Source organism: Miniopterus schreibersii (assembly GCF_964146895.1).
Source record: "Miniopterus schreibersii genome assembly, chromosome: 8".
Taxonomy (NCBI): domain Eukaryota; kingdom Metazoa; phylum Chordata; class Mammalia; order Chiroptera; family Miniopteridae; genus Miniopterus; species Miniopterus schreibersii.
The window spans coordinates 21,795,590-21,808,911 of NC_138109.1; the positions used below are offsets into that span (position 1 = coordinate 21,795,590).

At 56.9% G+C, this 13,322-nt stretch overlaps 1 protein-coding gene and 1 long non-coding RNA gene across 2 annotated transcripts in view; one reads left to right on the top strand and one right to left on the bottom strand.

Moving 5' to 3' along the window:
- Positions 1 to 794: 794 nt before the first annotated feature.
- Positions 795 to 3,685, bottom strand: POU3F1 (POU class 3 homeobox 1; the record flags this gene model as incomplete). Its single annotated transcript, XM_081145190.1, has 1 exon — positions 795 to 3,685. One exon carries the CDS (start codon positions 3,683 to 3,685, stop codon positions 2,336 to 2,338), a length of 1,350 nt encoding a protein of 449 aa, XP_081001316.1. The 3' UTR covers positions 795 to 2,335.
- Positions 3,686 to 4,008: 323 nt separating this feature from the next.
- The window catches only part of LOC308560391, a 44,564-nt gene continuing 35,250 nt past the window's right edge, over positions 4,009 to 13,322 (top strand). The window contains exon 1 of the long non-coding RNA XR_013999328.1: positions 4,009 to 4,543. This is a non-coding gene — a long non-coding RNA (uncharacterized lncRNA). The remainder of the gene's footprint in view (positions 4,544 to 13,322) is intronic.

Sequence of the window (13,322 nt, forward strand, 5' to 3'; positions counted from 1 at the left end):
CTCCCTGGTGTGTGTGGGGGGGTGTCCTTGGGTATCCATCCCCAGAGAGATGGAAGGGCTTTTGGTGGCACAACTGTTTATACCCCCCCTCTTCCACAGGAGAAGTCGAGGCAGGTGGTTTGTTTGCTGAGAGGTAGGACAGCCTTTGCTGAAGCAAAACAGGTAAGGCTCCCTCCCTAGGCCCACTCAACTCCTGAAGGACCACTGAGGGAACTGCCAGTGGATCTAGATAGGTTTAGGGACTATTTGCTTGAGATTGGAGAGCCAGCTGGGGCGGGCTGGTGGGGCCTGACCTAGCTTCCAGCTGCCCCAGGACCTGGAATGGTGAAATTAGCCCAGACCCCACATGCGGAGCGCAAAGTGAAACCAAAGCAGGGGTTGGGGTCTCCGGAGGGAGATATAAAGATGTCAGACTAATGGTCCAGGTCAAGGTTGTCTTCTTCCTTGGATAAGAAGAGCAGTGGAGTTGTGCCTGAGGAACGGCTGACCCGAATTCAGCATGGTGTCTGCGGTTCACTGTTCAGGCCCTGGTCCCGTCTCAGGATAGTCTGTTTATGGGAGGGGACACGAGGCAGCTTCATCTTCCCTAAACTCACTCATTGGAGGCAGGGGCCCAACAGTTGCCCAAGTAACAGTCTGTACCGATGCTGGTCTGGAAGAAGGTTTGTGTGGTTACCTTTCTCTAAAATACCGAGGCCAGCACTTTAGGGGAGGTGAGCCAGGGTACTCCAACACTTTACCCACAAACCCACCCAGCCCTGGTAGTAAAGAGGACAGGACACAGCCCTGGGGTACATGTTTATGTGAGTAATAAAATATTTACTATAACATAAATATAAAGGGAACTTCCCAGTCTACATTATTATTATTTTTTTTGCAATAAAGATACAAAGAGAATGCACCAAAACATTGTTCCAAAAAATAATAAAAATAACAAAATGTAAATTCAAACGGTAACAAACAAAACAAGAAATGGAGAAGGGGGAAGCTCCAAACACATCCAGAAAATAAATAGAGACGGGTCAGAAATCTGGAAATCATATTAAAATATCTTTTTTCGGATTAGTCGGTGTACAAAATCCTTTAGGATGGGGACCAAGGGCAACCCGGAAAACCAAAAATAAAAATCAAGCACAAAATGTTTCTTCTCCCCGCCAATGTGTACATATCTCACATATTTACATGGTTCCCACCTCACCCCAAACTTGGGTAATTCCTCTCCCAGCCTCCCGCGTCCCAGGGGGCTGCAAAGGGAGCAGGCGGCAGCTGCAGGGACTCAGGCAGAAGGCGCTCAGGGAACGGCTTATTTCTACAGCTGTTTTAAAAAATACCTCCAACTTTTCCAAGTTTCGTTTGTTTGCGGCCAGGCGGGCCGGGCCCCGCGGGGAGCGGCGGGCGCGCGCAGGGGGCTCCGCGCGCAGCGGGCAGGCGCCCCTTCCCGTCGGGGTGTGGGTGGGAGCGCAGACCCCTCCGGCGTGGCCGGGAACCGAGCCGGAGCTCGGGTAAAACGAAACGAAAATGAGCACTCGAAATTTTTTTGTTAGTTTTCGCTTTTTTTTTTTTGTTGTTTTTGTTTTTGTTTTGCTCTTGTGGGGTAGGGTTGGGAAGGTAAGAGGAAAAAAATAAATTAGGCTAGATTAAAGCTTTGGCTATTTCCTGCTTTTATACACAGACGCGGCTCTCGCGGCCTCCCCTCCGGGGCCCCGATAAATACAGTATACAGCGATTTAAATTAAGGGCGCGGGCGGAGTTAGAAGGTCCCTAGGAGCCGAGAGGCTCCATGAATAAATAAAAACCGTAAAAAACCAAGCCCGGAGGAAGGATCAGGGGGATGGGGCGCATCTTCATAGCAGAGAAGAGGCATAGAGCGAATAAAGTGACAGTCCCCCACTCTCGACCCGCAGGCTCGGGGATCCGCGCCGCGGAGAGGGGACGGGGAGCCCTTCTCGCTCCGTCCTGCCTCCCGGGGAATTCCTAATCCCGTACCGCGTTACCTGTCGCTGCGGGGAGGCCGCTGCCGGGATCCGGCCCCGAACAGCCGGGGGGCGGGGGCGGGGGTCGTCGAGGGAGTGGGGGCAGGGAGCAGGCGGCGGGCGGGAGGCCCGGGGGGAGTTGGCGCGGTCCGGGGCTTCCCTCCTCTCCCTCGGGGTTCGGGCGACGCAGCATATCCGTCGTCTTCTCCGCTCGCCGGAGCAGGTCGTCCGGGTGTTTGGTTTTGTTCGAAAGTTTCTGGGCTTTTTGTAAAATCCAAAGCAACCGAACAACAACAACAACAAAAAAGAGTCCAGGCCGCGCGGCGCTTGGCCGCGCGCCGGCGGGGACCCGGCCCGCGGGGTCACTGCACCGAGCCGGGCAGTGTGTGGTGGTGGTGGTGGTGCAGCGCGGCCGGCGGGGGCGGCGGGGGCGCGGACGGAGGCGACGCGCCGCCCCCGCCCGGCCCCAGCTCGCCCGGTGCGTAAACGTCGTCCATGGGTGGGTGGCCCGCTCCCGCGGCGGGGGTCATGCGCTTCTCCTTCTGCCGCCGGTTGCAGAACCAGACGCGCACCACCTCCTTTTCCAGCTGCAGGCTGTCGGCCAGGCCCGTGATCTCGTGCGCCGAGGGCTTGGGGCACTTGAGAAAGTGGCTCTCCAGCGCGCCTTTGACCCCCACCTCGATGGACGTGCGCTTCTTGCGCTTGCGGCCCTGCGCCGCGATCTTGTCCAGGTTGGTGGGGCTGCCGCTGGACGAGTCGGTCTCTTCCAGCCACTTGTTGAGCAGCGGCTTGAGCTTGCACATGTTCTTGAAGCTCAGCTGCAGGGCTTCGAAGCGGCAGATGGTGGTCTGCGAGAACACGTTACCGTACAGCGTGCCCAGCGCCAGCCCCACGTCGGCCTGCGTGAAGCCCAGCTTGATGCGCCGCTGCTTGAACTGCTTGGCGAACTGCTCCAGGTCGTCGGAGCTGGGCGCGTCCTCGTCCGAGTGCTCGCCCACCGACGAGCCGCCGCCGCCGGCGCCCGGGTGCAGGTGTGCCGCCGCCCCGTGCAGGCCGCCGGCGTGTGCGTGTCCGTGTGCGTGTCCGTGGGCCCCCAGGTGCGGTGGAGGCGACGGCTCCAGCTGTGCCTCGTGGCCGTCCTCATGCAGCGCGTGGTGCAGGCCCGGCCCCGCGCCACCGCCGCCCGCCGCCAGCATCCCGGCCAGGCCGCTGCCGCCGCCCCCCGGGTAGGCCGCTTGCGCGTACAACCCCAGCGGCTGGGGCTGGTGGCCCCCGCCGGCCCCCGGCGACGGCGACATAGCCGGGCCCAAGTGGTGCGCCGTGCCGCCCTGAGCCCACGCCGCGCCCGCGTGGGCCGCCCCCTGGTGCACCAGGCGTGCGTGGAAACCGCCGCCGCCGCCGTCGTCGGCTCGACCAGTGCCGCCGCCGCCCGCCTTGCCGTGTTCCAGGTGCGGGCCGCCGGCCCAGTCGCCGCCGCCTCCTCCCGTGGGTAGCCACTGGGGGTGCGCTAGGCCCACGGGGTGGCCCGCGCCCGCGCCCAGCCACTCGTGGTGCATCAGCTTCTGCACTTCGCGGTACGCGGCCCCCGCGTGCAGCCGCTCGGCGGCCGCCGCCGCCGCCGCTGCCGCCGCGGCGTCCGGGTGCATAAGCGGTCCCGTGCCCCCGGCTCCGCCGCCGGGGCCCCGCGGCAGGTACTGCGCGGTGGTGGCCATGCCGCCCCGCGCCCTGCGCCGCGCCGCCGCCGCCGCCGCTCCTCTCCGTCTGCGGGCCCTGCCGCCGCGCTCCGCCGGCTTAAAGCCCCGACCCGCTCAGCGCTCCGGAGCCCCACCCCGCCCGCCGCCCATTGGCTGCCCGCGGAGCCGCCTCCCGCCCCCCGGCCTCAGCCCCCGCCCCCCGCGCCCGCCCGCCGCTCGGCCCGGCCGCCCCGAGCTCGCCATTGGGCCTCGCTGCCGGGGTCCCGCGCGCCGGCGGTGCTGATTGGCCGCTGGGGCTTCATTCACTGCGCCCCCACCCTCCGCGTACACACTCACGCCCCGGGGGCGCGGCTGCCACGTGGGGGAGTGGCGCGGGGGTGGCGGTGGGACCGCACCCCCTCTCGTCCTGGCTGCGTGGGCCCCTCTTTCCCCCCGCGCTGGATGCTCGGAGCCCGGCGGGTCCCACTCTCCACGGGAGCTGAATTCCCGCCCGGCAAGCCAGAGGCGGCGGCGAGCACGGCGGGCTACGGGAGGCGCTCGGGCTCCGAGGAGCAGCGCGGCGCCGCGCTCTCATCTCCGTGGGGCCGTTGGCGGCGGGCTAGGATTCCCGCGGGTCTCGGCGGCTGCGGGGAGGCGGCGCGGGTCCCGGACTCGGCTCCGGGCGGCCGCTCCTCTCGCCCGCCTTGCACCCGCGGTTTACAGCGGGAACAGGGCTGTCCCCCGCGCCTCCCCGGCGCGTCTCCTCTCCCCTCTTCTCCTAGACTCAGCGCCGCAACCGCGCCGACCTCGGCTGCCCTGGGAGCGCGTCCGGCGCGGGCGGAGTCGGACCCGCCCCGGCTTCGCGCCTCCCGGGGGCTCCCCTTCTCCCCGGCTCAGGTGAGTGCAACCGTGCGGGCGGCCCGGGGCGGCGATGTCGTCAGGCCGCGCGGGGTTTCCGCGGTTTCGGAGTGAGAGGTCTTCCACTGCGGCTTCGCGGAAAACGCGGCGGACAGGGGCGGTGGATACGCTGGGCTCATCGGTTTCTGTCCCACGCAGCCTTCTCGCTCGTGTTCCTCCCTCCCTGACCGACCCGTCGGCCGGGGTCACGGCGGGGTCATGCTCCGGGAAACTTGCTGCGGGTGAGGAGTGGCACGGACTTGGGGAAAGGCGTCTGGCACGTCAGAAATCCAGCGTGCAGTCCGGGAGCTGTCCAGCCCGCGGTGGAGCCCTGGGCGGGATCTAACCCGACTTGCTTGGGGCTACTGAAGAGGGAATTCAGATAGAGAAGGCCTTTTGGAATAGTGAGGCATGCAACTCGGGGACCTCCCCACTCTCCCCCCTTGAGGACTCTCTGAAGGACCCTGAGTGGACTCGGACCTCAGCATCAGCCGGTCTGTGCCTCTAAACCCCACACTGAGTCATAGGCGGAGTGGAGTGAGCTGTGGCCTCCATCTCCCACACTGGGGTTGGCTGGCACAGTCTTCCAGTGCTAGCCTGCCCCTTTTCTCTCTTTGATCTTGCCTCCAATGGAGTCATAGATTCCAGGGCTCTGAGGTCCCAGTCACAGGACTGAGTTGGGGGACCAGCTAGGGCCCTACTGGGCAAGTTAGGACTGTGAAATAAAGCCTCAGAGTGTGAGAAGGGTGATGGGGGTTCTGGTGGCAGCTGCCATGGGTATGATGATCCCAGGGGTGGCTGGGACAGAGTCCACAGTGACAAGGGTCATCCTGGGCAAAAACTGTGCTCACTCAGTCTCTGAGCACCTTAGGGAGGGTGTGAGACAGGGCAAGGTCTTTGTCTGGCCAGTGGCCACTGTCCTGAGCAGGCTCCTTAGGTATCACCCTCGCTTCAAGAGGGTCTGGATCCAGCTAGGGATGCTGAGCTTTCTTGGACTATGGCTCAGAAAGTGGTCACCTTGAATCACATTTCCTTCATATGATCATAAAGCAGCAGAGCTCCTGGTCCACTTTGCCTTCCTGGCCCCTCTCCCAGCCCCAGGAGGTAGGACCGCAGCTGGGAATCCTGTAATGAAGGTCTGTCTCATGCCAGCCCTAATCAGACCTGCATGACATTGATGCTTGATCTTCCAACCTGGACCTGCCACTATCTTCTTGGGCAAGGATAACTTTGGCTCAGGTTTTCTAGCTCTTGGTTTTCCTATCTGTAAATTGGGAATAACAGTACCATAGGCAGCCCACCTGTCTCACTAAGGTGAGTCAGAGGGTGGTACAAGACAATGGGGGAGAAAGGGTCTCAGAAAGGGCTTTTTCCCTGCTTGTTTCTATTGTTAGTACCCAGTGAATGGGCAAGTTACTCCCCTGCTCTAACTAAATCTTGGTTTCCTCATTCGTAGAGTGGAGTTCTGGAGGTTTGGGCCAGTTAACTTCTCAGGCCCTTTCAGCCCTGATGGTCTATGATTCTATGAATCTGTCTCAGTTTTTGTTGGAGGAAGGGAGATGTCTGGACAGTGGACAGGTCCAGTCTTTGGAATTGTCGCTGAGACTTGAATGACGGCACAGTGCTTTACCAAGTGCTTTTCATTCCTCATTGTGCCTACACCTCTCAGCCCCGTGAGAGTGTACTGAGATTGCTATCATCATCGCAATGCTGAAAGAACTGAGACTTGTCCGGGGACACAGAATTCATAAAGGTCCCACTCCGCATCTTTCTTCCCAGTGGGATGGGGAAGGATGCCTGTGGAGGCGGTGGCTTTGGCCATCACAGCACAGAGAGCCCACCACCCTATCTCTGGGAGCTCTCTGGGAGAAAGCCAGGCCAGCTGGTGCTTCTAAGCTGGGTTTTCAGATCTGTGCTGAATAGAGGGGTGTCTGTAGCAAAACCAGGCTCCTAGGTTACCAGCTTGTCAGTCAGCAAATCTCACTTGCAATCCCTTTACTCCCATTAGCAGCCCTGTGACTTTGGGCTAGTTGCTTTGCCTGTCAGAGCTTCAGATCCTTCATCTTAAAACAGAAGCAGTACTGCCTAGTTCTCAGGATTGCTTTGAAGCCCTGGAGAGGAAGCCAAGCACGTTATTTAGATGCCCTCTGAATGTCACATGCTGCCCCTGGGGTGAGTAGCAGTGTGAACTAGGAAAGGATGCTCTTCCTTTCTCTGCTTGGGAAGTTTTAGACCCTTTACAATGATAAGGGTTTGGTCTTGAGTTAAAATTTTCTTGTATTTGGGACTTTTATTCTCCAGGAAGTCCCCACATCCTCCAGGCCCTTGCTGCCAGAGATCCTGTGTGGGACACTGTGGACTGTGGCATGGCCATTGGCAGAACACCTGCTGCAGGACAGCCCCTCTCTCCCAGAGCCCTACCCTCACAGACCCTGGGGAGGACATGGAACACAAAAGTCAGACACCCAGCTCATCACACAGACACAGAATGATTCAGACACATGAACAGGTGTATGCACACACACACACACACGCAGATACATACATGCACTTCAGCTCAGAGGCAAACATACAGATTCACAATAGGGGCACATGGACTTGTACCAGTGGGTTGGATATCATAGATATTCATATTCACACGGACCGACACACAGTGATAAATACAGGCATCTAAACAGGAACACACACAGAACCTCCACGTAGGCTGGACTGGGCTGAAGTAAGCATTCCTTCAGCAACACAGAAATACACGAGACCTACAGGCCTTTTGGGCCACAAGCATGGAGGCTCTCAACTGGCGTGCCAGTTCACACAAATAGGCACGCACTCATGTACACACACATGAGCATAGAGCCAGCCACGTACATTCACCCCCAACCCGTCCCCACTGCACAGATACAAAGAGGCCCACCCCACACATTACATAGATGTACACACATGCACCTACACCCTGTAGGAACTATACATCTGCATGGGATCAGAAGCGGAGGAAGGGGCATGCCCAGCCCAGATTTTGGTCCATGTGGTTTAGCAGCAGTGCTAGTCCTAAGGAAGCAGGAAAGCCCTTTCTTTTCATATTTTTTTCACTCCCCTTGTTTGTGGAGGGCAGCTCCCAGCCAGGCCGCCGCCAGTCTCAGAGGCTCCCAGGCATCTCTCCCCAGCGGGGCCCCTGCCCAGCCCACCCCCAGGCCAGGAGCTGCCAGGGCTTTCCCAGAGTGGCTCAGCCTCCGCCAGGCCCTGGAGTGTGACCGAGCGCCTGCTCATTTGACACAGGTCACCGAGCCTCCAGCAGATGGGGCCCTCACTGTGGGGGGTCTCAGAGCCAGAGGGGCTGCAGGGGGAGGCTCTGCAGGGATGAATGGCAACTACACAAGCTCCAGCCCCACATCCTTTCTCTGCAGAGCCCCAAGTTAAAGACACAAATCTCTGCCATCTACGTTCACACTCCCTCTTGAGAGATTCAGACACAGCCTCTGGAACACAACCACACTCCCCATCAGCACCCTTCGGCCACACATGCACTGTAATATTCCAGGACCCCCCCCCCCCCCCCCGAGAGGCGAGCACAGTGGCACACTGAGCTAGATTTGGGAGGGAGGAATGGGGGCAGCTGGGTCTGGCTGCCTTCTCCCTCTGGACTGTGAGCCCTGTGCTATGTCTTGTCAGTTAGTCAGTGGGGACTTGGAGTCCAAGAATCGCTGCAAGCAGATGCAGTTGCAGACTCAAGGCCTTTTTAGTTCTAGGGGGGAGACAGGCTCCAGGACACTCCACCTGGATCCCTTTAAGTGAGGAGTGCTGAGGAGCTAAAGGGAGGGCCCATGGGGAAGGCTGCTGGAGGAGCTGGTGGCTTTAGGATGCCCTCCTGTGCACGGGGGCTTTAAGTCTTTGTCCAGGTCTGACTAGGCTGGGAGTGGACCAGGCTGGGGGCAGGGACAGGATGGAAGCACTCACAGCTCGCTACCTTTCCCTTCTGCCAGTCTTCTCCTCGTGCCCTAGATCCCACATTCTCAGAGCATCAACAAATCTGGGTTCCACCGTGGCTCAGACTCAGGCCTGCTGGATGACGTTGGACCAGTCTCAGCCTCCTAATGGCTGTGAGCCTCAGCATCCTCATCTGTAAGCTGGGCAGGATGGTCTCTGTTGGTTTCTTGAGAAGGCGGGGTGAGATCACTGCCCACATGGAAACTTGGAAAGGGAAAGTGCAGCTTGGTTTTTCTCCGCAGCTGCCTGGGGTGAGAGGCTATGTGAGCAGGATCAGAACCTGCCTGCTCCCCCGACCAGTTCTTGCTAAGCCATGTCAGGAGTGACCACGCCCATACCCTGTTGTTCTGGACTGGAATGTGTTTTCAACTGTAAGAGTCTGGCAGGGTCCTGGCTGTCACAGATTCCCACCTAGGGCAGCGCCAGAGTCATCTTGTCCATTGGCTGCCTTGGTGCAGGTTGGCTTCACTTAAACAGATTCATTGTGCTCACCACATCCAGAAAGTTCTCCCACGTGGCATGTGATTGCTGCTCTGAGCTCTCAAGCCCTCCCCCTTTAAACTCAGATCCTCCAGGTGTCTGCACCTCTTCTGTCCTTCCTGCGCTCGACAGAGCTCTTAATAGAGGGGCAGAGGGTAGAGGAGAGAGAAGCCGGCTCCCTTATTTAACCTGAAGTTCCCTATCTCTCAGTCTTGGTGAAGCGAAGGCGAGATGGAAGGTGAAACATCTCTTAGGGATGAATCTTTCCTTGCATTCCCCTCCCTCCCCTCAGCCCCCTAGGCCTGTGGGCGGAGGTGGGGTCTTCCCAGTGCATCAGCAGAATAGTCAGACAAGGGGTGGCCAATTGCTCTTGAAATTTACTTTCATTTTTAGCAGAATGGCAGTCTCTGAGCTGGTGTTAATGCCCACAATCCAGTTATGCAGAACACGCTCTCTGCAAATCGGTAAATCATTAGTGGGATTAATCACTCTGAAAGGCTGGGGCTGGGTTTAAGGTTTTTTTTTTTTTTTTTTTTTTTAACACTTTTTATCTGGATGGCTGCAAAATTCACCACCACAGGGTGGGGTGGGAACAGCGAGTGATAATATAAGTCCTTGTCACCATCATAAGAAGACTAAGGTGCCCTTCCTGGGCTGGCGTTGACTTTGTGTACCGATTTGGGGGGCGCAGCTTGGGTGGGGTGGGAGGGTGGGACGAGAGTTCTCTTGCTTTTGTGTGCGGTACAGTGTTTGCAGTAGTGTGTTGGGGGCTTGGTGTGTATGTGTGGTGACTGTATGTTAGCATGCTTGCACGGGCTCCTGTGTTTGTACTGTACGGATGCCCATAAGTGTTTGTGTGCCTGTGTCAGGGTGCTCGTGCTTGGCGTGTGCTAATGTGTGTGCATTGCGTGTCAGACAGTGCTTCCTTTTGAGAGTGGTTCTAAAGACCGCACCTCACCTTCCTCAGCCTCCAGGTAGCTCTCGAGGGGAAGTAGGTGGAGATGGAGGGAAGTCCCAGTAGGACTTGCTGGGGGCGTAGCTCAAGGTCAATTGACATATTCCTGAGCCATGCCCCCCGGCTCAGCTCCAGACTAGAGTCTGAGGAGGCCTCTGAGGGTAGTTGGGGAGGGCAGGCTCTCACTGTGACACCTCACTCCCCAGTCTGAGGTCTAATGACTGCCTCCTCCATGGGCCAGGAATACCCAGCCCACCGGTAGCTCCTGATAGGAGCTGTGTGGCTGAGAGGGAAGCTCTTTTTCCTTCCCTGTCCGAAGACCCCTATGAAGGCTCTTGGGAAAGTCATTCTTCCAACCAGGACCTAGCTGATGAATGGGACTGTCCCCCACTTTATGTCCACACTGGGCTGGCCTCCTTATTGCTCTCTCTCTAGCTTAATGCAGCCAGCTTTGGAGCAGTAATTACCTTCAGATCGCCCAGTAATGACATTCTTTGGGTGTTGACCAGAGATATGACTGTGGGGATGAGGTCACAAGGCTTCTCCTCCCCTCCAGTCCCAGAATATAGGGTTTGAGGTAGATCTTAGTGGGCTTGGTCCTTACATTAAACCGCCCCCCCATCCCCTCACTTCCTGCAGAGTCAGTTCGGGTAGCCTGGGCATCACTATTAACCGCTCCACAGATGGCACAGATGCTCATATTCCTGTTTACGTCCCTCATTCATTGCCCCACAGTATGTGCCACCCTCCCTTCATGCAGGAGCCTGGAGTCGGGGAAGAACAGGAGGGCACAGCTCCTCGGGAGACCCTGGGGAGAGCTGGCTGGACTCCATGCTTGCGCGCCTCAGCTTTCCTAGGGGTGGCAGGTGGAGGGTGAAGGTGGAAAAGGAAGATTTAGGAGTTATATTTTCCCAGGGATCTCTTAGCATCTTTATGTATCTCTAGTGGCAGACATCTGTCGAGCTTAGGGCAGCATCTGCCTGGGCTGGAGACAACATCTGTTGGAGGCTGGGACACCTGGCTGAGCCCAGCACATTATCTGGCCCCAGGACAGCTTCTGTCTGGGCCCAGGACATGTGTCTGAACCTGACACAGCATCTGTCCGGGCCTGGTGCAACATCTTCCTGGCCTGGGGGCAATGTCTGTTTGAGCCCTGGACATCTGTCTGACTTGGGGACGTTTGCTGAGCCTGGAATAATACCTGTGTGAGCCTGGGGGTGGACATGTCATTGCAGATAAAATCACCCTTGAGTATCAACTTTGGTTTGTGGTTGAGAACAGAGCATGTGCCAGACTCATGCCCTGCTCTCCTTTCTACCAGGGAAGGGCTTTAGGTAGTGCCTCAGTTTACCTCCAGCTGTAGGCCTACTGGCCTGCTTGCTTTGGGTACCTCAAGGGACAGCCAAAGCCTACACCCCAGTAGCTCCAGGAAGCCAATGTTAAAAGAATGTATAAGGGGAGCAGATAGCTCATAAAATCTAGTGACAGGTCTAGGACAATTCTCTCTTCCTCCAGCCCCTTTGTTGAGTCAAGTTTGAGTGCTCCTCTGAGACACAACTCAGACATGTCACTTGCTTCCTGGAAAGCCTTCCATTGCTCCCTGGTATACATCATCGGGCCCAAAGCCCCCAGTGTTCCTGCCCGGTCTGCTCTCGGAATCCAGCAGCTCAGAGCTCCTATCCCCATGAACACACCAGACCCTCACGACTCCCTGACTTTGCATATGCAATTCCCTGTCCTCTGAATGCCCTTTCTCTCCCCGTCACACCCTTCAAGTCCTAGATTAAGGGTCACCTGCTCTGGGAAGTCTTTTTGCTCCCTGTCTGGACTAAGCCAGGACCTCTGACCTGCTTTCACACCGTATTGTGAAGACACCTCTGTGTTAGTGTTTCTGGGCCTGTGTTGTCATTACTCTTTGTGTGTCTGTCTCTCCCAGACTGTGAGCTCTTGGGGGCAGCTGGCTCTCTCATCGCTGTCTCCCAACACCCAGCCCAGCTCCTGGTCCGCAGTGGTACCAATGAAGAATACCTGTTGATTGACCACGTGGTTGTGCCACTGTGATCTCATTTCGTTTCTTCTTTTTAATTTTTATTTAGTTTTAAAATGTTTTTATTGATTTTTTTTAGAGAGAGACGAAGGGAGAGGGAGAGAGAGAAACATCAATGAGAGGGAAACATCGATCAGCTGCCTCCTGCACGCCCCCCACTGGGGATCAAGCCCGCAACCCAGGCATGTGCCCTGTCGGGGAATCGAACCCACGACCTCTCAGTGCAGGGGATGCGCTCAACCAATTGAGCCTTTTGGAGCCGGTCCTGCCCAGTGTTCTTTATCCGTGACCGGGATAGAGATGTACAGGATCCAAAGATTCAATACGTTTGCTGCTGACAGGAGCAGGGAAGAGCAGGGAAGGTCAGGGGCAGCATTGAATCCAGACCTGATAGCCTCTCTGTGGGCTGCGGGGGAGGGACTAAATCTAAGAAAGAGAACCTCTGCCTGGGTCCAGGCCCAAATCCTTGAGGCCAGGCAGGAGAATGAGGCCTGGCTTAGCTCATGTGGAAACGTTCCAGGGCTCTGAGGCTTGCTCTTCCAGCCAGAGAGGAGACTCATGTAAGCTGTTATCCATATGAATGTTGTGTCCAGAGAAAACTGCTGTCCCTGGTCAGGCCTACCTGGTACCCAGCCAGGCTTGGAGGAACACAGATCCCCAGGAGAGCATATGGGGAGGGAGGCCGAGTAGGGAAGGGTGCAGAACCGTAGAAGGTAGCAAAGATGTGAATGTTGGCTTTTATTCCCCAGATAGAAATATCTTTATTGTTTTTGCTGATGATAAAAGCAATACAAATTAATTTGTCAAAATTCTTTACCTTAGAAATATATGAAACAGAAAGTGGAAGTCCTTCCCGAATCTCTCTGCCTCACCCCTCATAACTACCTCCTATTGGCTATATCTTTCCAGAACTTGTTGGTGTGGACACACACTATTTAATAATAATAGCTAAGATTTATTGAGTGCTTACTATGTGCAGGACTTGTGCTTCTACCTGGGTTTCACATTGCATCCTCACCAAAACATGAGTGGTTAGATGGAACCATTATTCCCATTTTACAAATGAAGAAACTGAGGCTCAGAGATGATATTGATAATAATAGCCCACATATATTGGGTGCTTACTGCATGCTGGGCACCATTCTAAGCACTTCATGTGTTGTCACCTTTAATGCCTGTAGAAGCTAGTGGGTAAGAGAATGCCTGGCGTGTAGTAGGCAGTCACTAAGTGGTGGTTGGTACTCCCAACTTGGAAGTTTGAGAATGTCAGATGATGAATCTGGGATCAGTCAGTGGGCCCCTAGATGGCGATGGTG